Consider the following 27,090-nt stretch of genomic DNA (forward strand, 5'->3'; position numbering starts at 1 on the left):
CAGACCTTTCACATGACACACTGGGTCAACCCACGTGATACTTTTAGTCACTGGTTTTGGAGACTATGTTTTGTTAACCTTAAGAGATTTTTCTCCAGCTTGAATGGATTTTCCAGACAGTAACAGGTGACGTTGTGTACTTAATCGTCAGAAGATTGTTTCGCGAAAAAGGAAAAAGAAGGATTTTATATAACCGTTCATTATTGGCGAGATGGCCGGAGTTGGCAAAACGGCGGCTGTACCTCCCTCTGTGGTTCACGACAGAAGCAATTTCCTCGGCGCCAGGATCCCCACAGAGGTGGATGCCTTGCCCAAACACCTTCAAGAGCTGGATAAAGAAGCGTTCAGAAAGCTTTTGAGGGGTACGCAGTCCTCCTGTTTCGTGTGTTACTCGTGTGTCTTTATCGCAGTGAACACTAAAGCAGGAAAAGACGTCGTTGTTTTTATGCTTTAATATTCCCGTTTGTCTCTTAATAATTTTATGCTTATTTAGGGACCAACAATCATAGATGCTTGCTGCACGTTTTCACGGTAACCAGTGTTAATATCGTAGGCTGTTATTCCTGCTTAACCAGAACAAGGTTGATAGTCAGGTTTTAACTTTATAACTTAAAGGAAAGCACGCCATTTTAAGTTGATTATGTTCAAAATGCAAGGCATAGATTTTTGCGTTGGAGAGATAGTTACTATTGTGTGTGTGTTTTCTTTATCGTTTTATACCTTTTACCGTAAGAAGCACGCAGACCCACTTTCTTTCATCCAATTTGATATCGATCTTTGTACGGTTTCGTTACTGATCGAAGTTTGTAAATAGTGCTGAACATCGTCAGCAGCACAAACCGCAATGTTTGCTTTCTGTCTGATACCCAGTGCACCTGTTAATAAATTTTTAAGAACATAATACTCGGTATCTAAATATATATAGAGCAACAGTTAGGACTGCAACAGGACACTGGTGACATCCATACCGCTCCACAGAGGAAGCAGAAACCAAGTGACAGGATCCTTAAGTGTAAATAAATCAGAACCAGGTTTTTCCTGAATACTTTTGCAAGGTTTTTTTATTCTTCTCCTTGTTTTCCTGTTATGGCATTGTTTTTTACATTTACAGTTAACCTGTTGCATGAAAACAAAACAGAAAGCTAAAAAAATCACAATGTTGTAACACAAGGTCAAAAAGAGTTAATAAACCATAGTATGATGTCAAATTTAACAACTGCAGTTGGTTGTTCTTGTCACTGTAAAGATGTAAGATTACACAACTATAAACTGCATGGGATGACAGAGTATATGACTCCATGCACAGTTTGCAGCAAAGTTTCCCATTTGTAAATCTTAACACACCTGCTGCATTTTGACAGTGCCTTTTCAACTTACAAACCTGCCCCTACGACTGAAGACAAAATAATACCTGTCACTGGGGATGTCATATTTCACAAATTGTGATCTCGGATCATGCTGCAACTGCCTCTGACTCTCTAAGATTATGTAAATGAAGTCTGTGATTGAAAATCCCTGGAAAGTTTAAGCAACTAGCCTTTACTGCCTTACCCTGTTATGTATGTTTATATATGTGTGGATGTGTATATAATATGTGGCACTGTGGCTTGGTAGTTAGGACAGTTGTTCCAGAGTCATTGGTGATTATCTCAGTCGGGGCACTGCCTGCATGAAGTTTACATGTATTCCCAGTGTCTGTCTAGGTTGCACCTAAGGTACTACAGATTTCCTCCCACATTCCAAGGGATAGGTGTTTGGTTGGCAGCATTATATTTTTTCAGTTTGTTTGTTTAATTGTATATCCTATTGGATTGGGAACTTCCTGTGTTGCATCTTATGTAACTGGGGAAAAAAAAGTTTGTAGAAATGTATCTAAATTAGATTAGATATAATTTATTAATCCTCAAAGGTAAATTCAAATGCATACCACAGCAAAAATATAGAATGTATAAGACAATAGAATATGTTCTATGTTCCTATAACCTCTGGCTCGAGTAAATGACAGGATGTTGGGAGGAATTGTTGAACTGCCTAGTGGCAGCAGGCAGAAAAGATCCCCAGAGGCACTTCTTATTGCACTCTGGTGGAATGAGCCTGTGACTCAAAATTGGGCACATGATTCCTGTATATTCTAAGTTTATTGCGCTAAGATGCAAAAAGTTGCAAGAAATAGGAGACAGAAAGATAATTGAACAAGCAAATCACATATGTGGTATTGGCTGCCAAGACAAAGATGTGTGGCATCCCACAAATGAGGTACGTAGTTCAGCAGTTCCTTAATGGACTGTAATTTTTTTTTTCAAAATTTAAGTTCTGATAAATTAGTGTGTTTATTTATGGTAGTAAACAATGACAATGAATAATATTACAGATACAAAAATAATCCAACAAAACACCAAGCACAAAATGACAGTCCAGTTTTGCAGATGCTGATAATGTTGGTGTAATTATGAAATGAAATACAATGTGAACAGCCTCCTGAAAGGCATGTAAAGTTTTGTCCTACAGTTTATATTAAATGTATTAACATTTATAAATGTAGGCATTAAAGCACAAGATTACATTCAGTAACATGTAGCATCATGTAGTAAAAAATGTTCTCATATGTTTTTTCTCAAGAACTTTTATTTGGTGTGTCGCACATTTAATTCTCAATTTCTATCTTTATTACATCAATCTGGGGGAGCTTATTTGTTTTAGGAATTAAACAAGTATGGCAATGTTTTTCTGATTTTCCTTGGAAATTTTTTTTTAAACTTTCTATTACATAAACAGCTGTTTGTATAATAATTTAAAATGGAAATGCAATGGAAATTGTTGCTTTTTATTGGCATTCATTATATTTTTGCTTTTTACTGACTCTGGTTAAGCAGCTTGTTTAATTAAATGGTCCTTCATGCGGTCATTTGATAGTCAAATTGGTATATGTAATTATAACCTTTTGTTATGAATTATATTACAAAAGTTTTTTTTTTTTTTCATTTTACTTTTTCCCCATCTTTTTTTTCCAGAAAAAGTTGCCTTCTTAATTAAATACAAGTAGAGACCAATAAAAAGCTGAGGGGGAAAACAATGAAAATGGTAATGAATAATATAGAGGCACTGTGACACATGAGGGTTTTTTTTCCATTTATGAGATTATTCCAAAAAAAGAAAATGTTGCCCTGAAGACACAGGAAATTTATTCATACATGTTAATTCCCGTTAAAGTTGAAAGAACCCAGTTTTAATAATTGGAGAAACTGGGAAATGCCATTTAATTAAATAAAGTGCAGGGATTGATTGGAACACAAGCCCTAAATTCTCTAAATACCCTTATGTTAAGGAATTTAGTTTTCTTCTGTTATCCAAAGATATATGGTCAGGTAGATTTAATTTGCATGTCTCTTAATTAACTAGGAATGAGTACGTGTGCGTACAATCTGTGGAAGATTGTTTTATCTAAGATGAACTTGTAGATTCAGTTTACAGGGTACACTCTAGATTCTTTCTGCTTCAGACAGATAGGCAGATTTGTAAAACAGTTTTATAAGTATATGTACAAAGTAGTAAGGGAACAAAGACAAGTATAGTTTAAAAGGTTTGAGTTGGATATTCAGACAGCTCCACTATAGTATTGTAAAACATACTGTATGTCTTGTCAAACAAATGGCAGTAACCCTTTTTCATATTTCTGATTAGACTAACCAGTGTCCCTTGTTTATTACCACAAAATTAATCTAAAAAAACTTTGAGGAAAATACAGACTATATTTTAAATTAAACTTTTTCATTTCAGCTGTAGTAAAAGCTCTGGAAGGAGAGGACAGCCGAGAATCTGTTAGAAAAATTGCAGAAAGTGGAGTGGTGCCTGAAGAAAGGATGACCTATATTATTGCAGGAATGTACACTTTATTGAGGGAGGCATTAAGGCTTCCACTGTCATCTCTTAAACAAGAGGTATGGTTTAAATATTTTTACAGCAACTGTCTTCTCATTCACAGAACTACACAATATCAAAATTGATGTTAAATTTTGCCCAACTTGTCTGTCAGGAATTGTAGACTTTGTAATTTTCCTTTCACGTACACCACATTAAATACAAATGCTCTTTGTGAACTTAGTGCCATATTTATATATCCAACTTAGCATTGCATATACAGTGATCCCTCGCTATATCGTGCTTCGCCTTTCGCGGCTTCACTCTATCGCGGATTTTATATGTAAGCATATTTAAATATATATCGCGGATTTTTTGCTGGTTCGCGGATTTCTGAGGACAATGGGTCTTTTAATTTCTGGTACATGCTTCCTCAGTTGGTTTGCCCAGTTGATTTCATACAAGGGACGCTATTGGCAGATGGCCGAGAAGCTACCCAGCTTACTTTTCTCTTTCTCTCTTGCGCTTTCTCTGATCCTGACGTAGGGGGTGTGAGCAGGGGGGCTGTTCGCACACCTAGACGATACGGACGCTCGTCTAAAAATGCTGAAAGATTATCTTCACGTTGCTACCTTCTGTGCAGCTGCTTAGTGAAGCGACATGCTGCACGGTGCTTCGCATACTTAAAAGCTCGAAGGGCACGTATTGATTTTTGCATGTTTGTTTTTCTCTCTCTCCCTGCTCCTGACGGAGGGGGTGTGAGCTGCTGCCTTCAACAGCTTTGTGCCGCGGTGCTTCGCATACTTAAAAGCCAAACAGCCCTATTGATTTGTTTGCTAGAGATTGTTTTCTCTATCTATGTGACATTCTGTGCTCCTGACACGCACTCCTTTGAAGAGGAAGATATGTTTGCATTCTTTTAATTGTGAGATAGAACTGTCATCTCTGTCTTGTCATGGAGCACAGTTTAAACTTTTGAAAAAGAGACAAATGTTTGTTTGCAGTGTTTGAATAACGTTCCTGTCTCTCTACAACCTCCTGTGTTTCTGCGCAAATCTGTGAACCAAGCATGACAATATAAAAATAACCATATAAACATATGGTTTCTACTTCGCGGATTTTCTTATTTCGCGGGTGGCTCTGGAACGCAACCCCCGCGATGGAGGAGGGATTACTGTAACAGTCAAGCTGTATGGGTCATCTTCAGTGAAAGTATTTTCTCTATTTCATCTTGGTAAATTGTTCCGTCTCACAGAGTGATGATTGTTCTGTTTAAATTCGTCATTCACACTGGGTGGCTCTGTTAAAACTGACTCCTGTTAGTAATTTAGCGTCCTCCAGGTAATAGTGTTACACAAGTATCGGATATTGTGTGAATGTCCCTTAGAGATCAAGACATGCATCAGTATTATGAAATCATGATGCCCCAGACCACCCAATTAATTTGACTTCTTTGAATAAAGCAGTTCAGCTTACTTTATAGCCAAGGTTATTAAAGGACAATATTTAACAGATGTTAATTATTTATCATACACATGCATGCTGTTTCTGAGTGGCAGAGAGTAACATTGTTTGTTTCCATGAAAGATGTATCATTCAGTCTGTTGAGCCAGTTTGCTTATCCAAAAACAAAGTATATTACCATTTTGTCTTTAAGTTGGTCTTTTTTTTACCTGCATGACTGGGTTTATTGCTTCCTGATCCAACAACCATTTTTGTGAATAAGTACTTCCTTGTTTCTACACTCCACATAAATTTTCTCTGGTTTCCTTAAGTGTATGATGCATTAGTTGCCTATGTCATTTAGAATTATGAGAATCAGAATTTTGTACCAGGGTGTAGCATTGCTGTCCCACGGCTTTGGTAGCCTGGCCATCTTTTACAGCCCAGTCCCTGTCTCTGAAGTTATCATGTTTTTCTCTCATTTTTTTAATTGTACAGTATATAAATTCTGCCAAATGAATGAAGTCTCCATAGTGCTAAATTTTTATTCTAATATAAAAATAATTAATATTCATTCCATTTATTTGTGTAGTGGAAATGAACCATAGGCCAAAATGGTTCTGTGAAATAACTGTCCTTTGTAATGTTTTTAAATATTCCCTATCATTTACCGCCTGCGTTGAATTTTCTAATTTTGAAAGTGGCCATTTGGCCTGTCAAGGTGTACATGGGAACAGTTAAACAATATTACAGTGATATTAGTACAATTCATAAATTCCACTCAGTGTGACACATTGTCATGATATTAGGAATTATTTGAGGGTTTCTATTTAAACCCCTCATATAAGCATCTTAATATGGGCCCAAGTGATTCTGAAGGGAACATTCTCTTTCTTGCAGGAAATAAGATACAGCAAGATTTAGATAATATGGATCACTGTACTTAATAGGCTGGAAAATTGGCTATAAGTTCTCCATATTATGTGTTACATGAGATTTAAATTTTATGAAGGATTTCTTACACCCCTGGCTTTGTAATAAAGTGAAATTTGAAATGTTAAATGCTTAGCTTTGAATATGTTTCCTTAGGTTTCATTCTGATTGTTGAAAATGTTTCCTTTTATATTTTCAAGGTATTTAAGGAGGACTTGAGGGATCTGAGGTAAATGATTTGCATGCATTATAATATATATTACAAAATATATAAATAGGAAAAAAATTTGGGCTGGGTGAGCTAATTTCAAAGTTGGTTATCTGGAATTGTTTTGGATATGAAAGATCTGATGTTGAACAAACTAATGTGAAATTCAAGATTTGCAAAAAGATGATAGCATTTAAAAGTACCTGCACATTCAATTTATTTCAGCGCCTAAATCAGAAACGGCAAAATGGAACCAGTGTGAGAAAATATGGATCAAAAACAAAGCCTGTTCCCAACTGACAGCATCAGCACGTGCTTCAGCATGCACTGCACAAGGCGTGCTCCCTGTTATATATCCCATTAGACAGGATGATTACATTGGGAGAAGAGCGTGCCTTGTCTAGAGGCTGGGAGAAGAATATACCTTCTTACCCTACAATGGTGGGCAGGCGACAGTGAGGGTAGATGAATGAGGAAGCTGTCTGAAATGTGCGGTTAGAGGGCAATAGGAGAACTCCAACAAAGTGACTTCTGTATAAGCAGATCACTCTGGAAACCTGTAGTCATACCTGACCCATGGCTTATGCGAGCTAGGCAATTGCATAGGGCCATAAGCAAGAAGATAATTGAGCATATAGTGAGTGACATCAATTTGTCCAAATATTACTCCATTATTTTGAATTGCATGCCTGATGTTAGCAATGAGGATCAAACAACACTAATTATAAGAACTGTCACACTGAAGGAAGTACCTAGGATTAAAGATACTTTATGGGATTATTTCCAGTAATATAGACAAAAAGAAAAAGTTTTTCTTCTCTTGCCCTGGGCAGACATGAGAAGCTAACTATTCCTTTTCATGATTGTAAAGGACATTTATACAGTATGAAAATGGTGCTAGTACAGTATTAAGAAAGGCAGACTATCTTGATGAATCATATAAATATCACAATACATTTTTGCATTGCACTAGTCAGAGCCCCAAAGACAAAATTTTGCCTAGGGTCACAAAATTGTTGGGGCCTGCACTGGCTGTAGTTAACGTAGAGGGAAGAAATTGACTGGTGTGCTTTGACAGGTAAACTTTATTTTCCTTCAAAAAAAAAAAAAAGAGAAGTAAGGTATGAAGGACGCAGTGAGGGCTGCAATAAAAGAAAATTTTGCAAAGAAAACTGCTTAGTTTGTAATGTAAAGTGATGTGAAGGCCACCAGAAAGAAGAACAATGGCTGCAAATATGAGTTCAAATTACAAAAAAAATGTAGAAAAATGCATAGAAAGTTTACTTATTTTGTACCATTTCTCATTGACAATAAATGTTTTTGAATTGATACAATTGTGTTTTCAGAATTTGCAAAATATGGGCAACCTTTCATTTTTTTCTTTTCATCAAGAAAGTGATTTCATTAGGTTAAATAGAGATCACATTGTTGTGTAGTATTATGTTGGAAATTCTTCACTTGTAACAACTTTTTCAGTCTGTCTGTCTGTCCTGGTGCTGTGGCCATTTAAATAGCATATTCAGAATAACTTTAATGTTGTTTTTAGTTTATTGCTTAATTCAAAATTTTGGTAATCCACTCTGGAAATATGTATAATTTGTATTTTTGTGGTAAAGACTGTGATCTTGATTGTTGATATTAAAAAAAAAAAAAAAAAAAAAAAGTGGCAGTGTTCATTTAAAGATTTCCTTCATAAATTCAACACTCAATACAGGTCTTTCACTAGATTGTTGCATGGTGTGTTCTGTAGTGTCTCCAGATGAAGGCTATAACTTAAATCCTACATAAGTTGTTGCTGTTGCCCATAGCCCCATTGCACTTGGAGAGAGGCACATCTCTTGTGTGTTAACTAAATTGGTTTCTAAGAACATGTATATTTTTTTTTTTTTTTTTTTGAGTAAATGTTTTAATAATGTTTTCCAAAATTTTTATTGAAACTGTTTGATGCAAAACTAACCTAGTTAGGTCAGCTAGTGATTTTCTTATTTGCATCTCCTATTTAATTGGCAGTTTAAAAAAAACTAACAATTAAATTATTGAAAAAATATTCAGACACAGTTAAGGGTTCTGAGTATGAACAAATAAGTGAGAAGCAATTAGAAAAAAAAAAGTATATTCCATTAGTAGCAATAATTGGCAACTAATTAAGAATATGGCTAGAAAGAGAACCTGCAGTTACCTGGTTTAGCATTGGCAGCTGGTCCATTTGGATAATAGTCATCTGACAAGTGATTTGCATGAAGACAGACACTAGCTACTTGTTCAGAAACACAGTAAACAGAAATTTTGACAGTAGTTTGTAAATATAGACTTAAAAATATATAAGCATTTAGTAAATGCATACTGCACAATGTTCTTATCAGTCAGTCGTTAAAACTTCATTTTTAAGCATGAGTCATGTTTAACTTCAGGAATGCAAATCAGTGTTAGCTTAATGTTATTTCAAGCTAAAACTTTGCTCACACTGTAAGTATTACCTGAACACTGGCAAGTGGCAAACAAATACAGAGAAGCTTTGTTCATACTGGTTTAAAGCTAAGTGTATGTATTTTTTTCTTTGAATTTATTTTTTTTAAAAACGTGGTTTCCAATATTGTCAAAAGAACCAGTTTATTGATGCATATTTATTCTGAAATGTCAAAACATTACCAATACGTCTCTGTAGTTAGAGTCCATATCAGATGCACTTCCCTGCTTGCTTGTTTTGTTGACACTGAGTTGAGAACCAGAGCCCCACAAGAGCTCTGTGTCATTGTGCTGCTGCTCAAAATTAGTTTCAGTGTAGAAAAAACATTTTTATTTGCAGTAGGGCTGTCAAAATAAACAAAAATTAAGATTCAAATACACTAATAGTGAGTCTGCATTCAAACATAGCTTCATTATTCTGAATGCAATGTAGCCATTTGAACTATGTGTGTTTTCATATTCTTTCTTGTTATTACTCAGATTTTCACTTTTTGCTCGTGGTATGCCTGCAAAGAATTAAATTTGGAGGGGGCTGCCATGGAAGAAGGCTACAGTAGTGTTAGGCTCAGTAATGTTTACAGAAGATTGCACTATTTTACTTGTACCACTTGTACTTGTAAATGTGTAACAGTCTCGGGTGATTTAAACAAGTACACTACCTCAAGAAAAATTTTATTTTTATTAATGTAGAATTTTAAAACTATTACAGATGTCATTTTTGCCATGTTATTGTCTATGTGACAATCTCGGAGGCCTTTAAAGAAGTGCATCAATAGATAGAACTTTATTTGCCCCTGGGGGGAATTTGGCTTTTAATAAAAGCTCTTTAAATACCTAAATACATTGAAAATAAAAGAAAAACAAAGATTCTGTAAAACAGATGCTGCTTATAAAACTATAATTTTGTGTGCGCCCCAAATCTATGGTGTTGAATATCAGCATTTTCATAGTATTGCATCGAAGATGAGAATTTCTGTATTATTCGTTTCTAACAATATATAGCATGCTTTTATTAAATGTGTCTCTTATCAGAAATGTTCATAGATGTTAAGAAACCTAACCACCTGTAAAACTATTGTTGGAAGTTTGTTTTAATGTGTATGAGCTAGTTTTTTTTAATCTCAGGCTTTTATTATGTAACAAATGATATACACGGAAGTCTCCACCTAAAATCTTTTCATGAAGCTTCAAATTTTGGCTGTGTAAGGTGGCTGCAGTTTTTACTCATAGTGGACTTTAAAGAGTCATTTGCTGTGGTAAGTCTTATTATACATAGTACTGTATTTGACTGAAATGTTTTTTTTTTTTTTTCAGGATACCAGAAGAATTTATTTTGGATTTTGCCAGTGTAGTGTTTGGAAGCAGGTTTGTAGTTTTTAAGTGGTTTTAATGAGAGTTTGATTTGCCAGTTTTGCTTCCTGATAAGCAAAATACATGCCATTCCAGCAGTTAACTGAATTTTCTTGCTAACATTGGTCATTCTTAAAATATTTAATATCCCAAGTGTTTTCTAGTTGTCTATCTGTTGTTATCCTCTTCCACTATAATCATATAGCACATTTCATCAAGCAGATATGCCAGCCAATTGTTTTCATGGAGAAAACATAATTTTGATATGAAATATTTGATTATATTGTGTTTTTATTGAAAATATAATTCGAAGCACAATTCAAGTTCTAAACAGAAACTGCCCGTAGCAATATGTTTGCACAGAATATGGACAAGGGAGGGTTTAAATGACATTTTACAACTTTGTGATGTATCTGTTCAATTTCAGTTTGTGCTGCAGTTTTTTTATTTGGGAGTTGGATTCTTTTCCAAGCAGAAATGAGCTGCTATCTGTTGCTGATCTTGACCACCATAAAGACCATAGAAATAAAAAATAAAAGGTTAAATGGTAATAAGTAATGGCAGATTCAGTTGTATTATTTTTGGTGCATTGCAGGATGACTAGTTTGAAGTCAGGAAGCCACTTTCAGTATCTGGATTCATTTGTATTGGCACTATATTTTTAAATAAGTATTTAATAATAGAATTCACATGAAAACTGTATATTTAAAGAACAAATTATCTTTATCAGACGTGCTGAACTTGAGGCTGCTGCTGCACTGGAAAGGCCTCAGCTCCCAAGCATTGTGGATTTTAAGTGGAGAGTTGATGTGACAATTTCAACAAGGTAAACATCAACATTCTTTCTGTGTTTAAATCTGTTTTTTCTCATGAGAAGTGCCAAAAATGTTTAATATTTTTAAAGTATGTACTGTACATGTATTGTCCATTTTGCATGTATGAAACATACTCATCATCATCTTAATTTATATTTCAATAATTGAGCTCAACAGATACTTGTGTATTCTTTATGTAGAAATGTACAGCAATGATTTTAATATAGATATTAATGGATTTTTGCATGAATAATCTTTCTGTAAGATTTCTAAAAGTTGGCCACAAGGGCTGTTGTCAGTTTATATAACTTGCTTTCATAAAGTGAATTCATGTATATGTGTAATGTCATGCATGGCCAAAAATTTGAATTAAGAATAGGGGTGATTATTAGACCGTATTTAAAGTGAGTTCCACAAACATTACCTTGTTGCCAAAATATTGCTTAACAATCTGGGAAAAAGTAAAATCAAGGAGAACTTTTAGCCCCTTTGTTTGGATCCATGAAAAATATTCACTGGATGAATTTAAAATGGAACCTTTACTAAGACAGTTTATTTTAATTACAGCTCCCTAGCACGTGCTTTGCAGCCTTCAATACTTATGCAGATGAAGTTGTCTGATGGAACTGCTAATCGATTTGAGGTAAACGTTCAGCAGACAGAATTTTCCTCTGAGAACACTACTTTCACTCTACATATAAAGAAAATCCTGAAATGGAAAGCAAATGCAAGGCTACGATACATGATAATCTCGAAAGACATTTTAAAGACCCGCGAGACCAAGGAGACTTGCCACGGTGCGTCTCGCGGGGACCGTAAACATGAGGCTTGGTGCCAAGAGATTGTCCCAGGGCCGTAGCAAAAAGGACAGCGGCTGTACAGGCTTTAAAAAGATCGAAGGGCAGTGCGACAGCAGCTACCAAACCGAATGCGAGCACCGTTATACATCCTGCAAGAAAGAATTCAACCACGCCCGGGGCCAGAAATAAAAGACAGGTATTGCTTTTACAATGTCGCGCGAGACCAGGCAGTGAGCCATCATTTAAAACAAGTCAGCAGACCTCTAAGCTAGCAGTTGTTGGATTGCTTTTGGCAGGCAAGCATCATGTGCTCAGAGATCTTAAAACAACGACATGAGACAGGCAGAATAGGCAGCTAGCAAGCAGCAAAAAGACAGCAAATGATCCAAAGGCATATCCTTAGCATACATTCAGCCGCAACACCTTTCACAACACGAGCAGTATTATACATCTAGGAAGAAAGAGATGTAACCGTGCGGGGCAGGAAATAAAGAAACAAGTATTGTTTTTACAAAAGTTTTTAAAGTAAAAGTGAAAATAATGCATTTGTATCAATTCACAAGAAAATAATCTCTTTAAATTGTAGATTGCTTGCCTAATGGATGGATAGATGGATGGATCTAATGTGAAATTCTACTCCGTACTTCTAGAATTTTTATTTTTATACTGTATTGATGATTTATTCTGTTCACTGTATTGTATTGACCCCCTTCTTTTTGACACCCACTGCACGCCCAACCTACCTGGAAAGGGGTCTCTCTTTGAACTGCCTTTCCCTAGGTTTCTTCCATTTTTTCCCTACAAGGGGTTTTTTTTTTTGGGGGGGGGGGGGGGGGGGGGGAGTTTTTTCTGGTCTTCTTAGAGGGTCAAGGCTGTGGGGCTATCAGGAGGCAGGGCCTGTTAAAGCCCATTGCGGCACTTCTTGTGTGATTTTGGGCTATACAAAAAATAAATTGTATATCCGGTAAACCAAACACAGGTTGGCGAGCGAAGCGAGCAGGGGGCATAGCCCCCTAGTCTTTTTAAAGATTGTTGAACCAGTATTACATGCAGGAGAAACACTGGAGTGGCCAGGTTCTAAATCATGTCAACTGGAGCTGCAAGATGGCAGAGATTAAAAACACTTAAATCATGAAATGGATCTTCCTTCTTTATTTATTGCTTTAATAACTGCACTCTAATTGAATGAACCCTTTTATATTGTTGGTGTCCCATTCAGAGTTGCTTTATACCTTGCAGCTGACACTCCTAGTATACGCCGTGCCCCAGAATATAATTAAGCAGCTTCAATAATATATGGAGCAGTGGATTCTGGTCCATACATTATGTAGTTTTCTGTGGTTTGGCTCAGTTGTCCTCTGTGCAATGTCAAGATATTTATCTAGTGTAGACTTCTGTTAATATTAACATGTTTGTATGTCTTATTCAAGTAATATTCAAGTCATGTTTAAATATAGATACTTAAACAAATTTTAAGTATTTTTTGCACACTTTAATATTGGACAGACAAAATTCTTGTTCCGCATAGTAGAAGTGACTTTATTTAGTCATAATGTATATTGTACATCTTCAATTTTATATCAGAACTGGGGTAGGAGAGTGGAACAGTGTTTATCACTGCTGATCCCTAGTTCAGGTGTCCTGGAACTGACTCCTCAACCTGGAATTGCATGTGTGAATTTATTAATAATATTATTAATAACTTTGAATTGGCCCATTGTGAAAGACTGCCGCTTATGGCCATCACCTTTTAAGGAAAAACAAAAACAGTTGATGGTGATTGACCTTATTATGAAACAGTAAAATGAATAACAAAGTATAATTTGGCAAAGTGAAGGAAGGAATAGGTGCCAGCATTAATTCAGATCATAGTACTTTTCTTATATATTCTATCTCTGAAACAGTCCTGACTGTAAGTCTGTGAAAACAAATTTATTTACTATGTGCATATTACATTAAAAAGAAGTTGAATAGTTTACAGCAAACACCTTTCAAATATTACATAAGATTTTCCTGGACCAAAAAATAAAATGATCATAAGCATGGAATATACATACACTAGAATGCAAGGGAGATGGATCAGTAGGAGTTAGTTAGAAATGTAATAACGTTACTGGAAGAAATATATACAAATTAGCAAAATACCCGCGCTTCGCAGCGGCAAAGTACTGCTTTAAAATTTTAAATAATAAACTGAGGGAAAATGTACCAATAATTATTTGTTAAGGATCTCTTTGTATACCACGTTGTCAGTTCGCCCCTCCGGTTGTAATATGACCAAGCTGTGCGCTGAGCTTACTCTCGAGCATGCAACGTATAGTTGGCCATGTGAAAAGCAATCTTGCCTCAAATCAATGCCAACCTTTTGTAGGATCTGTCCCTAATTATTAATTGTCAATGCGAAGCAGAGCCTTACTGGAAATTGGAGGCATTTGAATTGAAATGGGAGATCAGAGGGTATAGTGGGGATGCGAGGAATAAAAACTCTCTGCTGTGAACCACCGCCATTAAAAATAGTTGCCTCAATTAGGTTCTTTTGCAGGCATTTGACCTGAAGTCTCGTGCCATTACAAAGTTTCGGTGGCTGTAAGTTTCTCAGTAACATTATTGGTGCCCCAACCTTCAAAATTAGATTATGCTCAGGAGTGCCTGGAGGATTCAGAGTGTGGACCGAGCTGCAGGCTATGGACGTATATATGTACGTAAGTAGGATTCAGTAAGCGTTGTGAACCCGCGTACCAAATTTCTTGAAGATGGACCCATTAAGTAACAAAGACTGTTGGAAAGTTCAATATGGCGGCCAACAGTGGTGTCATACCATCGAAATAAGTACGTACATCGGTTTTGGTTGGCACAGGGAAGCCGCCTACCAAATTTCGTGAAGATGGGGCCATAAATAAGAAAGTTAAACATGGCGGACGTTGTCAACTGTTATGACCGTTACGTGTAGAATTTCGAAATGCAACCTGCTTAACTTTTGTAAGTAAGCTGTGTCACAAGAACGACCATGAGACATCAAGAAGGTTTGGGGCAGCCACTCATTTAATCGATTACGGCTGCAAAATAGGTCAAAAATGGTAGACGTGTTTATTCAACCGAGTCCAAAACAGAACTGACCTCTTCAGACAGTATGGCGGCTTTTAAAGGCCAGCTAAGGAAGTGACGTCATCAGCCCCGGAACTGGAAGGAACGTCATTGGCTGCCCCAGAGCCGGGCGGGATTTCCCTAGAATGGTCTGCAACAGATTGAGAGGGAAAATTAGTACACTCCGCCACCCCCTGGCCTGGCATGGAATTACCTGTATTTAAGCCCTTTGGCTGTCTCCTAAACACACGTGTGTGACAGGGCCCCCCTCTTAGCCCAGACCCGTCGGGTCGGGCGTCCTGTACCGAGAGGTTGTGAATGCGGGAGAGAGCATCGGCATTGGCGTGTAGAGAACCCTTCCGATGAATGAGTGAAAACTTATAATGTTGCAGGTCGAGGAACCACCTCGTGACTCGTGGGTTAGACTCCTTGTGCAGGGCCATCCACTGCAAAGGGGCATGGTCCGTGATAAGTGTAAACTCCCGACCCAAGAGGTAGTACCTCAACTGTGTGATCGCCCACTTAATCGCAAGAGCCTCCCTCTCCACTGCCGCCTATCTGGTCTCCCAATCCAACAGTTTGCGGCTTAGGAACATGATGGGGTGCTCAGCACCATCGACACTTTGGCTCAACACTGCCCCGAGGCCTGTGTCCGAAGTGTCCATCTGGAGGATAAAAGGCTGTGAAAAGTCAGGTGCCTTTAAAATGGGTGCCAACGTCCGGGCCCTTTTCAAGTCACTGAAGGCTGCCTCTGTCATCTCAGTCCATACCACAATGTTAGGAGCCCTCTTCTTTGTTAAATTAGTCAAGGGCACGGCTCTCTCCGAAAAACGTGGTACAAACCGGCGGTAGTACCCCGCCAATCCGAGAAATGCCTGGACTTGCCGCTTGGTTTGCGGACGGGGCCATGTCAAAATGGCTTCTATTTTGGAGCACTGTGGCTTCACCATACCACGACCCACTAGGTAGCCCAAATACTTGTCTTCCTCCAATCCAAAGAAACACTTCTTTGGGTTGATACGAAGACCGGCTTCCCCCAGTGTCCGCAATACAGCTCCGACGTGCTGTAGGTGTTCCTTCCAGGTGCTAGGCAGCACTATACGTGTTATGGGGATGGAGCACATTGTCCACCAGACGCTGGAAAGTTGCAGGAGCCCCATGTAACCCGAATGGAAGGACACGATACTGCCAGTGCCCACTAGGGGTGCTAAACGTGATTTTACCCTTCGCGGAGTCCGTTAAAGGAACCCGCCAGTACCCTTTGGTCATGTGAAGTGTGGTCAGGTATTCTGCCTGTCCAAGCCTCTCAAGGAGGTCGTCCACTCGAGGCATCGGATAAGCATCAAATTGTGAGACCTGGTTAAGCCGACGGAAGTCATTGCAAAACCTCCAACTTCCGTCAGGCTTAGGAACCAAGACAATTGGGCTGGACCAGGGACTATGACTCTCCTCTATGACTCCTAGATCCAGCATGCGCTTGATTTCCAGTTCCACTTCCGCATTCTTTGTCTCGGGAAGACGATACGGGCGTTCTCGGACTATGACCCCGGGTTCAGTCACAATATCATGGGCAACCAGAGAGGTCCTTCCTGGGATTTCGTCAACCACCTCCAGGACGGACGAAATAACTGTCTCTAGCTCTCGCCTCTGTCGATTATTCAAATTTGAGCAAAGAAGGAGCGGGGCTGGCCGGAGGTGGGATCAGGGTCCCTTTCCTTCCACGGTTTCAGCAGGTTTACGTGATATATCCGCTCGCTCGGTCAACGATTGGGTTGTTTCACCAAATAGTCAACGAGTCCCTTTCGCTCCTTAACTTCGTACGGCCCTTGCCAGTGGGCAAGTAGTTTAGAGTGGGAGGTGGGAACCAATACCATGACTCGATCCCCCGGCTGGAACTCCCGGAGGGTCGTGCCCCGGTCATGATAGTGGGCCTGTGCTGCTTGCGCCTCTTGCATGTGACTTTTTAATATGGGTCGAATTTTCTCAAATCTATCGCGTAACTGCGCAATATATTCCAAAATATTAGTTGAGGGAAGGGCCTCTCCTTCCCAACCTTCCTTTAAAATGTCCAATATGCCCCGGGGTTGTCGTCCATATAATAATTCAAAGGGGGAGAACCCCGTTGAGGCTTGAGGGACTTCCCGATAGGCAAAGAGCATGAGGGGGAGGAGCTGATCCCAATTCCTCCCATCCCCGCTGACTACCTTGCGAAGCATCCGCTTGAGAGTCTGATTAAATCTCTCTACTAAATTGTCGGTTTGAGGATGATACACGCGGTTCTCAAGTGCTTTATTTTGAGTAATTTGGCTATTTTCTTGAACGTTTCCGAGGTAAACGGCGTCTCTTGGTCCGTAAGGACTTCTTTAGGGACCCCAACTCGCGCAAAGACCTCCATCAGTACCCGTGCGATTGCTTTAGAATTAGCTGAGCGCAACGGAACAGCTTCTGGATATCGGGTCGCATAATCTACGAGGACTAGTATATATTTATGTTCTCGAGCTGAGGGTTCCAGGGGTCCTACTATATCGACCCCTATTCTTTCGAAGGGAACATCAATTAAGGGAAGGAGAACAAGAGGAGCACGGTCCCTCCTAGGAATTTGCCGCAGCTGACATTCCGGGCACGAAACACAGAAGCGGCGAACCTCCTCGTTAATTCCCGGCCAATAGAAGCGGAGCTTAATGCACTCTAGAGTTTTTTTCGGTGCCCAAGTGGCCTCCTAGGAGATGGGCGTATGCTAACTCACAAACTTGCCGCCGGAAAGCTCGTGGAATCAGCAACAGTTTCCTCACAGGCCCCTCCCCCGCCCCCCTGGTGTTCACTGACCCGATATAATAAGTCATTTTCTAACACAAAGTGGGGTCCTTGTGGCATGGGCTGACTAGTGCGTTGGCCGTTGACGAGGACTACTACATTCTTAGCAAATTTAAGGGAATCGTCATTCCACTGTTCCCTTTTAAATGATGCCGGTGTTTGTCTGAATTGAAAGCTCAGATCTGAGAGAGGGTCTGGGCTGACCTCAAGAGGCGGAGAAACCTCCCACTCTGGTGAGGAGCGGACTGATGACGTGTTAGTCTGTGACGTACCAGGAAGCTCTCCATCCTCCTCAGGATCGCCCATATCTCTCTCCACCAGCTGTGTACACGGTGACACGGTGTGGAGACAACCTGAGACAGTGGATTCCCATCTGTTACTAGGCCCAATTTCGAATAAGGCGAGATCAGTACTGCACCGCTTTTATTGTCGGACCAGTCCCGCCCGAGAATCACCGCACACGGAAGATTTGGAAGTACCGCAACCACAAGTTCTTTGAGTATTCCTCCGTGGCAGATGAAACACCGGGCGGATTCATAGGCACAGACATCTCCGTGTACACAGGTAATGCTGATCTTGTTTTTAACCATTGTCGCGGTAGTACATAACGGCAGTCGACAATAGAAAGGTTGCTGCCAGAGTCAAATAGGGCCTCTACCTTGTGGCTGTTTACAATGACCTCTCCCTTATGAGCCAAAGCCAGGGGGTTTGAAAGTGCACACAATCCCACCCCCTCTCTCCATTCACATTCCGCCTTGCCCCCGAGCGAGGATCGCGCCCGCGGGATCGGGGACTCCGGTGCAAACTCCAGTTTATGTTGGGAGGGCAGTTTAAGAGGGACGTAATCTCTACGGCGTCCACTTAAGGACCGTTCAGCCCTCTCAGATTGCAAGACAGCCCTGGTTGTTTCGATGAGCTCTATGAGCTCGTTTACATTTGAAAATTCTCCCCAGGCCGGCTGGGTGAAATGCTCTGGCAGGCCATTTATAAACAGCAAACATGCCACATTCTTTACTATTTGGTAGGTGGAGCAATTAGCGGGCCTTAACCAGCCTGCCACCTCTTCCCCGAGAACGTCCAGTTGTTCTCTGGTAGCCCGTTCAGGGTCAAACCTCCAGGTTTGTATTCTCTTCACCTGCTGGCCCAGGGAAAGTCCACTTTCCTGTGGGACCTTAGCCCCAGTGGGAAGGACAGCGCTCTCCTCCGAGAGAGCATAAGTCCCCATTGTTTTCCCCCACAGAGACCAGCCCACGTCTGTGTGTCCCCTCGACACTCTCCCTATTCAATTTGGGTGCCCCAGAGATAGCCAAAGGGAGTGGAGTCTGCACCGTTTTTTTTTCGAAACCCGAGACGCACTCCCCACCCGAAAGCTCGGCCCAGGTACTCTCCCATCTGGACATGATTCAGTTCTGGTCCCGTTCTCTTCAGGGCTTTCTCCATCCTGCCGACTACGCCACTGTCACAAGAACGACCATGAGACATCAAGAAGGTTTGGGGCAGCCACCCATTTAATCGATTACGGCTGCAAAATAGGTCAAAAATGGTAGACATGTTTATTCAACCGAGTCCAAAGCAGAACTGACTTCTTCAGACAGTATGGCGGCTTTTAAAGGCCAGCTAAGGAAGTGACGTCATCAGCCCCGGAACCGGAAGGAACGTCATTGGCTGCCCCAGAGCCAGGCGGGATTTCCCTAGAATGGTCTGCAACAGATTGAGAGGGAAAATTAGTACACTCCGCCACCCCCTGGCCTGGCATGGAATTACCTGTATTTAAGCCCATTGGCTGTCTTCTAAACACACATGTGTGACAGCTGTAAGGAATGAGCCTGCCAAATTTCAGCCTTCTACCTACACGGGAAGTTGGAGAGTTAGTGATGAGTGAGTCAGTGAGGGTTTTGCCTTTTATTAGTATAGATGTATATATGTATGTATATATGTGTGTGTGTGTTTGTGTGTGTACACACACACACACACACATATATATATATACAGTGGTGTGAAAAACTATTTGCCCCCCTTCCTGATTTCTTATTCTTTTGCATGTTTGTCACACAAAATGTTTCTGATCATCAAACACATTTAACCATTAGTCAAATATAACACAAGTAAACACAAAATGCAGTTTTTAAATGATGGTTTTTATTATTTAGGGAGAAAAAAAATCCAAACCTACATGGCCCTGTGTGAAAAAGTAATTGCCCCCTTGTTAAAAAATAACCTAACTGTGGTGTATCACACCTGAGTTCAATTTCCGTAGCCACCCCCAGGCCTGATTACTGCCACACCTGTTTCAATCAAGAAATCACTTAAATAGGAGCTGCCTGACACAGTGAAGTAGACCAAAAGCACCTCAAAAGCTAGACATCATGCCAAGATCCAAAGAAATTCAGGAACAAATGAGAACAGAAGTAATTGAGATCTATCAGTCTGGTAAAGGTTATAAAGCCATTTCTAAAGCTTTGGGACTCCAGCGAACCACAGTGAGAGCCATTATCCACAAATGGCAAAAACATGGAACAGTGGTGAACCTTCCCAGGAGTGGCCGGCTGACCAAAATTACCCCAAGAGCGCAGAGACGACTCATCCGAGAGGTCACAAAAGACCCCAGGACAACGTCTAAAGAACTGCAGGCCTCACTTGCCTCAATTAAGGTCAGTGTTCACGACTCCACCATAAGAAAGAGACTGGGCAAAAACGGCCTGCATGGCAGATTTCCAAGACGCAAACCACTGTTAAACAAAAAGAACATTAGGGCTCGTCTCAATTTTGCTAAGAAACATCTCAATGATTGCCAAGACTTTTGGGAAAATACCTTGTGGACTGATGAGACAAAAGTTGAACTTTTTGGAAGGCAAATGTCCCGTTGCATCTGGCGTAAAAGGAACACAGCATTTCAGAAAAAGAACATCATACCAACAGTAAAATATGGTGGTGGTAGTGTGATGGTCTGGGGTTGTTTTGTTGCTTCAGGACCTGGAAGGCTTGCTGTGATAGATGGACCCATGAATTCTACTGTCTACCAAAAAATCCTGAAGGAGAATGTCCGGCCATCTGTTCGTCAACTCAAGCTGAAGCGATCTTGGGTGCTGCAACAGGACAATGACCCAAAACACACCAGCAAATCCACCTCTGAATGGCTGAAGAAAAACAAAATGAAGACTTTGGAGTGGCCTAGTCAAAGTCCTGACCTAAATCCAATTGAGATGCTATGGCATGACCTTAAAAACGCGGGTTCATGCTAGAAAACCCTCAAATAAAGCTGAATTACAACAATTTTGCAAAGATGAGTGGGCCAAAATTCCTCCAGAGCGCTGTAAAAGACTCATTGCAAGTTATCGCAAACGCTTCGTTGCAGTTATTGCTGCTAAGGGTGGCCCAACCAGTTATTAGGTTCAGGGGGCAATTACTTTTTCACACAGGGCCATGTAGGTTTGAATTTTTTTTTCTCCCTAAATAATAAAAACCACCATTTACAAACTGCATTTTGTGTTTACTTGTGTTATATTTGACTAATGGTTAAATGTGTTTGATGATCAGAAACATTTTGTGTGACAAACATGCAAAAGAATAAGAAATCAGGAAGGGGGCAAATAGTTTTTCACACCACTGTATATATATATATATATATATATATATATATATATATAGTGTGTATATATATATATATATATATATATATATATATATATAGCTGTACCCGGCCACGCGTTGGTGTGGCTCAGTCTGGTTAAATGGAAAAGAAAGAAAAGAGAGAGCGCACGTTTCTAATATGCTTAATTTCACAATGCTTGTGGGTATAAAATATCTTTTGTTGTTCCATTGTCTGTGCAGAATGATAGACTGAATAATATTGTTAAGTTCGTAGACGTCTTTGTTTTTGGCCGCAAGAATAGCTCATTCACTCAGCCAATCGTGATTCTTATAATTGGTTTAAATATTGGGAAATACTTTTTCAACCAATTCTTCTTTTGACGTCACTAAATTGCAGAAGTTATGAGGCAATGAAATTCGTCCTGAGATCAGATTAACCGGCACCTTTCCGTTCCCAATTTCCAGATTTCTCCAACCCCGTTATTGACAGTTTGCATTATTTGATCGTAAATGCCTTTTTGCTGAAGCGTTCGCTTAGGAATATTTGATTGCACATACGACAAAAGATCATCCGTGTTGTAATTTTGTTCACGACGCAATTCTACATCGAACGAAGCAGCAGCAGATCGATTCGGTGATGGTATTCCCAAATGATTGAGTACTTTGTTCTCGATTTCTAAGCACAAATCTTCAATCATTATCAACGCTTAGTTGTAGATGTCTGCTGTGAAATCCATGTTTATATTTGAATTTTACTTGCGTATTCGACGGAAATATCTTCAGTCATGTGCGATTTTATATTTCTCCCATAACTGTGTTGGAGATGAAGGAGAGCAGGCGGTCAATATGATTGCAAACAATGCACGAATTTGATTTGGATGTGACGTGTTGCACGTGTCATTAATGTATACATCCCAGTGTCGGTCGTTCTCCAATAAATTCAGAGCTTGACATGTACTTCGGAAAGTGGCATGTGTGACGCCATTGGCAATTCTCAATTGCTGGAAAGACGTTGGACCGGGCACATTTACCAACAGCATGTGAACAAAGAAGCATTCATCTTGATTGGGATGCACGGTGTACAGTCTGCCTATTGTAGTTTCTTTGAATATGCCAGGTTGTCCGTTGACTCGCTCTCCTCATTTGCGTTGTTCAAATGATTTTCTACTCGCATTCCATGTGTAATACGTAGGCACTTCTGAATACAGCAGTGTTTTCGCAAACGCGTCATTTTGACATAACGTAAAGAAAGCAGTTAACGTTGTAGCCGGTGGATTCAGGGCTATTTTTTGCACGTTTGCAGCTGTGAAATAAATGCGTTGTCCATTTTCTAGATGTACTGCTAAGTGAACAATATCTGGACTTCGTTTATGTATGGGAAATGAAAGAATTCGCCATACAGCTTCATTGCTGTTTATGTATCTTCCAGCATAATACTGTGCGATTTCAACAATATGTATGACCGCATTCCAATCACTTCTTTCTGGTTGCACGCCAAAAACTGCCATGTCGCTGCCTTTATTCATGTACTTACAAATGCATTTGATCGAAACATTGAAATAGAATCGTAAAATATTTAGTATGGCGTGTGTTGCTTTTACGTCCAACAGATGGAGCTGTGTTTCCAAAAAAAGCATGTTTTTACCTGTCACAGGTGTGACATCTATATAATATGTATATAAAAACACGCGCGTATTCAAATGCAATGTTGTGTCAAAATTTCAAAGCAATCGGTGAAGAACTTTCGGAGATTTAAGGTTTTGAACAAACGAACATTTACATTTTTATTTATATATATATATATATATATATATATATATATATGGTTTTGGCAGCCAAGTGCTTTTTTTCCAACCTAGAAGACGTCTCTTGAGATCCGTTTAATCGCCTCGTTGATTGCATGTCTTCCAAGGTAGTTTCAATACCCATTTCCTGCACTGAGTCATCTCCCCTTTTATGAGTGACTGTGTTAGTGGCCGTACTTCGTACAGGTCTTTGAACGCACTGAATACTGGTAACTGGTGTCACCCGTCGGCTACTTTCGACAGGGTATGGAAGCAATTGTCGAGTAACAAAAATTATTTGTAAGTGATTTCGCATTGAAGAAATAGTAAAAACTTGATCACTTGGGTCAATACTTAAAGAAATACACACAGCAAATGCAATTGAGAATACACCAGAATCTGTATGATTTAATTGTTGCTGTGCGTCTTCATAAACTATAAGAGGTTTGTAAGGAAACAAAGCATGAAGGAAACGAAGCTGCTCTTCGGTGAGGTTGAATTTTTTTTTATCAGCGTTTAAACTGTCATAGACATGAATTACAGCACCATCATAATAGGTACACACCCAGTGAGTCACTCGTTCAGTAACTGCAGAAGGTAATATTTGAATATGTTTTGCATTTTGTGGAATGGGCATTATAGGTATGTCAGCAGTCCACATTAGCAAAACCTTTAGAGGTTGGAAAATCGTATGCGCAGCTAAAATTTTGTTGAATTTGCTCATGTGATCTGTTGATAAATAATCATGATTTACCAACTCATTCATTGCAAAATCTGACAGTGGTAAGATCACTCCTTCCATAACACTAAACACAAACACTAAGTAGACACTAACACTAAAAAACGGCAACACCGCCGGGAAGAACATTAAATGAGATATAATAAGGAAGTTTAGTAGACTTTTACTTTAACTGCTTTATTATAGCAGGTATGGGGACGCTGGTGCACGCTTGTTGTTGCCGCTCCTCCCTGTTAACAACACTTTTCGCAAAATTCGCCTTAATTCTGCACTTTGTTACACTTGTTTTATTTCGTTTATTGTACGTATAGTTCGTGGATACAGCTGACTCGAATTGCATGGATTTGGCTTAATATTTACAGATTTTATGGACTCCACTTTACTGGGAACAGCTGAGTCTGTGGATCACGGGATGAGACCTACGAACATTTCTTTGTACCTGGCGATCTAGCACCTCAGTATGATCTGTCTCCGTGATTATATTCACTATGCTGATCTGCTCCCGTTTCATCTTACAGTACTCTACGACCGGGAACTGATCTGATGTTCATACTAACCTGGTTTATGGCCTATGGCTCTGGGGCGATCACGCCTGAAATTACCAGTCGTTACTGTTTACGGCTGTATATTGGAACATCCAAATCCTGCTTCTTCCTCCTGCTGTGCTTTCTGCTGCTTGCTATCGCCACTCACCTACGCTACCACACCCGCGTGTCCTACCGGCTCCGATGTGCTGTGCTGCTTCTAAACTGCTATCAGCTAAGTATCACTCACTATTTTAGCGCTTTGAGTACTGAGAAAAGTGCTATATAAATGTAATGAATTATTATTATTTATTATTAAACACTAAAGTACAAAAACGAAGTAGAAAGTAACACTAAACCGCAACACCGCCGGGAGCACCGGCACACTGCGTCTACTAAACACTAAGAAACACTAAAGGAAAAAATACTATTCAGTAAGCACCGCGTCTACTAAACAGTAAAGGAGAAAGGACTAAACACTATAAAAAAAGAACGGCATGACCGCGTCAGCTGCGGAGCTCAGCTCGGAGCGAAATGATGTGAATGAAATGAGGTGAATGGGAGGGGAGATGATCACGTGACTCCAACACCCGCCTTAACTCTCCGTCCCTCCACAAACACAGCCACACGGATCCCAACTCTCCTTTATAGATATAGATAATTTTGTGGTTAAGAAATCAGGTGGGGAAATTTTTTTCAGCCATCAGTATTTATCTTACATTTTACAAGTCCATACTTTTGAATTCTTTTTGTTTTTTTTCTTTAAAAATTAACACAAGTGAACTAAAATCAAAACAGAAATTGTACATTATACCAACCAGCAAAATGTATATTAAAGAATAAACTCATACAGAAGTGCATGCCTTTGTATTGAAGGTTGGCATTTAATCAATCAGGGTGTCATATTACTCAGATTCCTTTTAAGAGGTTAATATGTTTGTTTTTAATTTTATTTACCGTATCAACAGATGTATTTATATGCATATATGAAAGATAAAATAAGTGCAATGAGTAATTACAAATGGCCACTGTATAAAATAGTTGCAGTTGTCAAGCACATTGTATATCAGACAAGTGAAGAATGTCCACTTTTAAGCAGCACGCCCCCCATCAGATTTTACCAGATTCTTGCTTAATTGGAAACTGAAGCACTACAGATGTTACAGTTGACCTCAAGTGGTACTAGCAGTTCAAAGAAGGTTAATCTCTTGAAAATGGCTGTGACGTCGATGACCAGTAACGATATGGACTGCAAAGATGATCTGGGAGGTTCAATAAATTGTGTGGTGGGGGGGGGGGGGGGGAACAAACACAATTGTCGGGTGATAACATAACCGTACATTTCACTTAAGAATTTATGTGGTAGCTTCATGAATTATAAAAGCTATCAAAAATTGATTGTTGGCTTGTTGCTGAGAAGTGGACATTTTTCATTAAACAGTTGTGCTGCATACACATTTATATTAGCTTCACTAAACAACTTAGGAACACATCTGAGTGATCAAATACTAGGTATAGTAGAAAGAGTTGTTATACCGTTATAGTATGTAACATATATATTTAATGGCTTACAACACAGTGGCCAATCCTACAGCTTATTCATTGAACGCTGAACATATGTATATTGTAATCCCTTGCAAATTCACTTTTCAAGATATACAGGTCAACTTGTAATCACTGGGCTACAGTGATATTCACTATATTAAGTCCTTCAATATACCAATACTGTATAAGCGCTTTACTGAAGAATTTTCATTTTTTGCGCATTTTCTTCTTCTCTTCAGGCAGTAAACTATTTCACAATAATTTGTAAGCTTCCAGAAAAATGAGTTGGTCCCATTTGTGCTCAGTTTAATTCAAACTTACTGATCAGTTTATATAATATTTTGAATAATTTAACAACCCAAGAACTTTTATCATAACATGTCTGTAATAGTTACATTGTAGTGTATTACTTTTAACATACATTATGTAGTATTATGTCATTTGGTCCAGTGGCCATCTTTCCAAGGTCAAGATATTTAACCAGTATATATTTCTGTAAATATGATCCAATTCATCCATATCTGTTGGTAATGCCTTAAATTTTCAAATGTTCTGTCTATATTTCATGTTTAAATATTGACATTTAGTTACAAAAAAATAGAGAAAAATGTGTCATTTAATTGTAACATTTCTATCTTCATTTTAGGGCATAGGTTTAACTTTTAGCCACAGTCCTTTAACTTGAGTTGAATTGTGCTGGTACATATAGATTCCTCCATTGTACTTGGATCATATTTTAGTTTAGTTTAAAAGCATACGTATGCTGGCATGTAACTTAATCCAGTGTATTCTGTACTTAATTAACTTTTACAATAATGAAATTAAAAGTTTATAGTTTACACATAATACCTACTGATTTATTGTATTTTTTTCTTATATTCTGTTGTAGGTGCCAGTTTCAAAGTTCCAGGAGCTCCGTTACAACGTAGCACTTATTTTAAAAGAGATGAATGATTTAGAGAAACGAAGTGTTCTGAAAATACAAGACTAATGTTTTTTTTTATTATTATTTTATATATTTTACATGAAGATTTGGAGTTTTCCTGTAAATAAGACAAAATTCTGTACATAACCTTGTTTTCACTAATGTTGAATGATTTTTCAGCAGCTTTAAGTATTAAAGAATGAAATAAATT

At 39.1% G+C, this 27,090-nt stretch overlaps 1 protein-coding gene across 1 annotated transcript; it reads left to right on the forward strand.

Moving 5' to 3' along the window:
- Positions 1-27,090, forward strand: commd5 (COMM domain containing 5). Its single transcript, XM_028815698.2, has 7 exons — positions 1-362; positions 3,778-3,938; positions 6,435-6,463; positions 10,223-10,273; positions 10,989-11,084; positions 11,641-11,716; positions 26,844-27,090. Exons 1-7 carry the CDS (start codon positions 212-214, stop codon positions 26,943-26,945), a joined length of 666 nt encoding a protein of 221 aa, XP_028671531.1. The 5' UTR covers positions 1-211; the 3' UTR covers positions 26,946-27,090.

Source organism: Erpetoichthys calabaricus, chromosome 12 (genome assembly GCF_900747795.2).
Source record: "Erpetoichthys calabaricus chromosome 12, fErpCal1.3, whole genome shotgun sequence".
In the NCBI taxonomy this organism is placed as follows: Eukaryota; Metazoa; Chordata; class Cladistia; order Polypteriformes; family Polypteridae; genus Erpetoichthys; species Erpetoichthys calabaricus.

What these genes read in the sequence shown, in the direction of transcription:
- commd5 (XM_028815698.2), top strand. Translation starts at nt 212, where the DNA reads ATGGCCGGAGTTGGCAAAACGGCGGCTGTACCTCCCTCTGTGGTTCAC. An exon ending in GTTCAGAAAGCTTTTGAGGG is followed by an intron (nt 363 to 3,777) that starts GTACGCAGTCCT and finishes TTTTCATTTCAG; the next exon opens with CTGTAGTAAAAGCTCTGGAA. An exon ending in GAACTGCTAATCGATTTGAG is followed by an intron (nt 11,717 to 26,843) that starts GTAAACGTTCAG and finishes ATTCTGTTGTAG; the next exon opens with GTGCCAGTTTCAAAGTTCCA.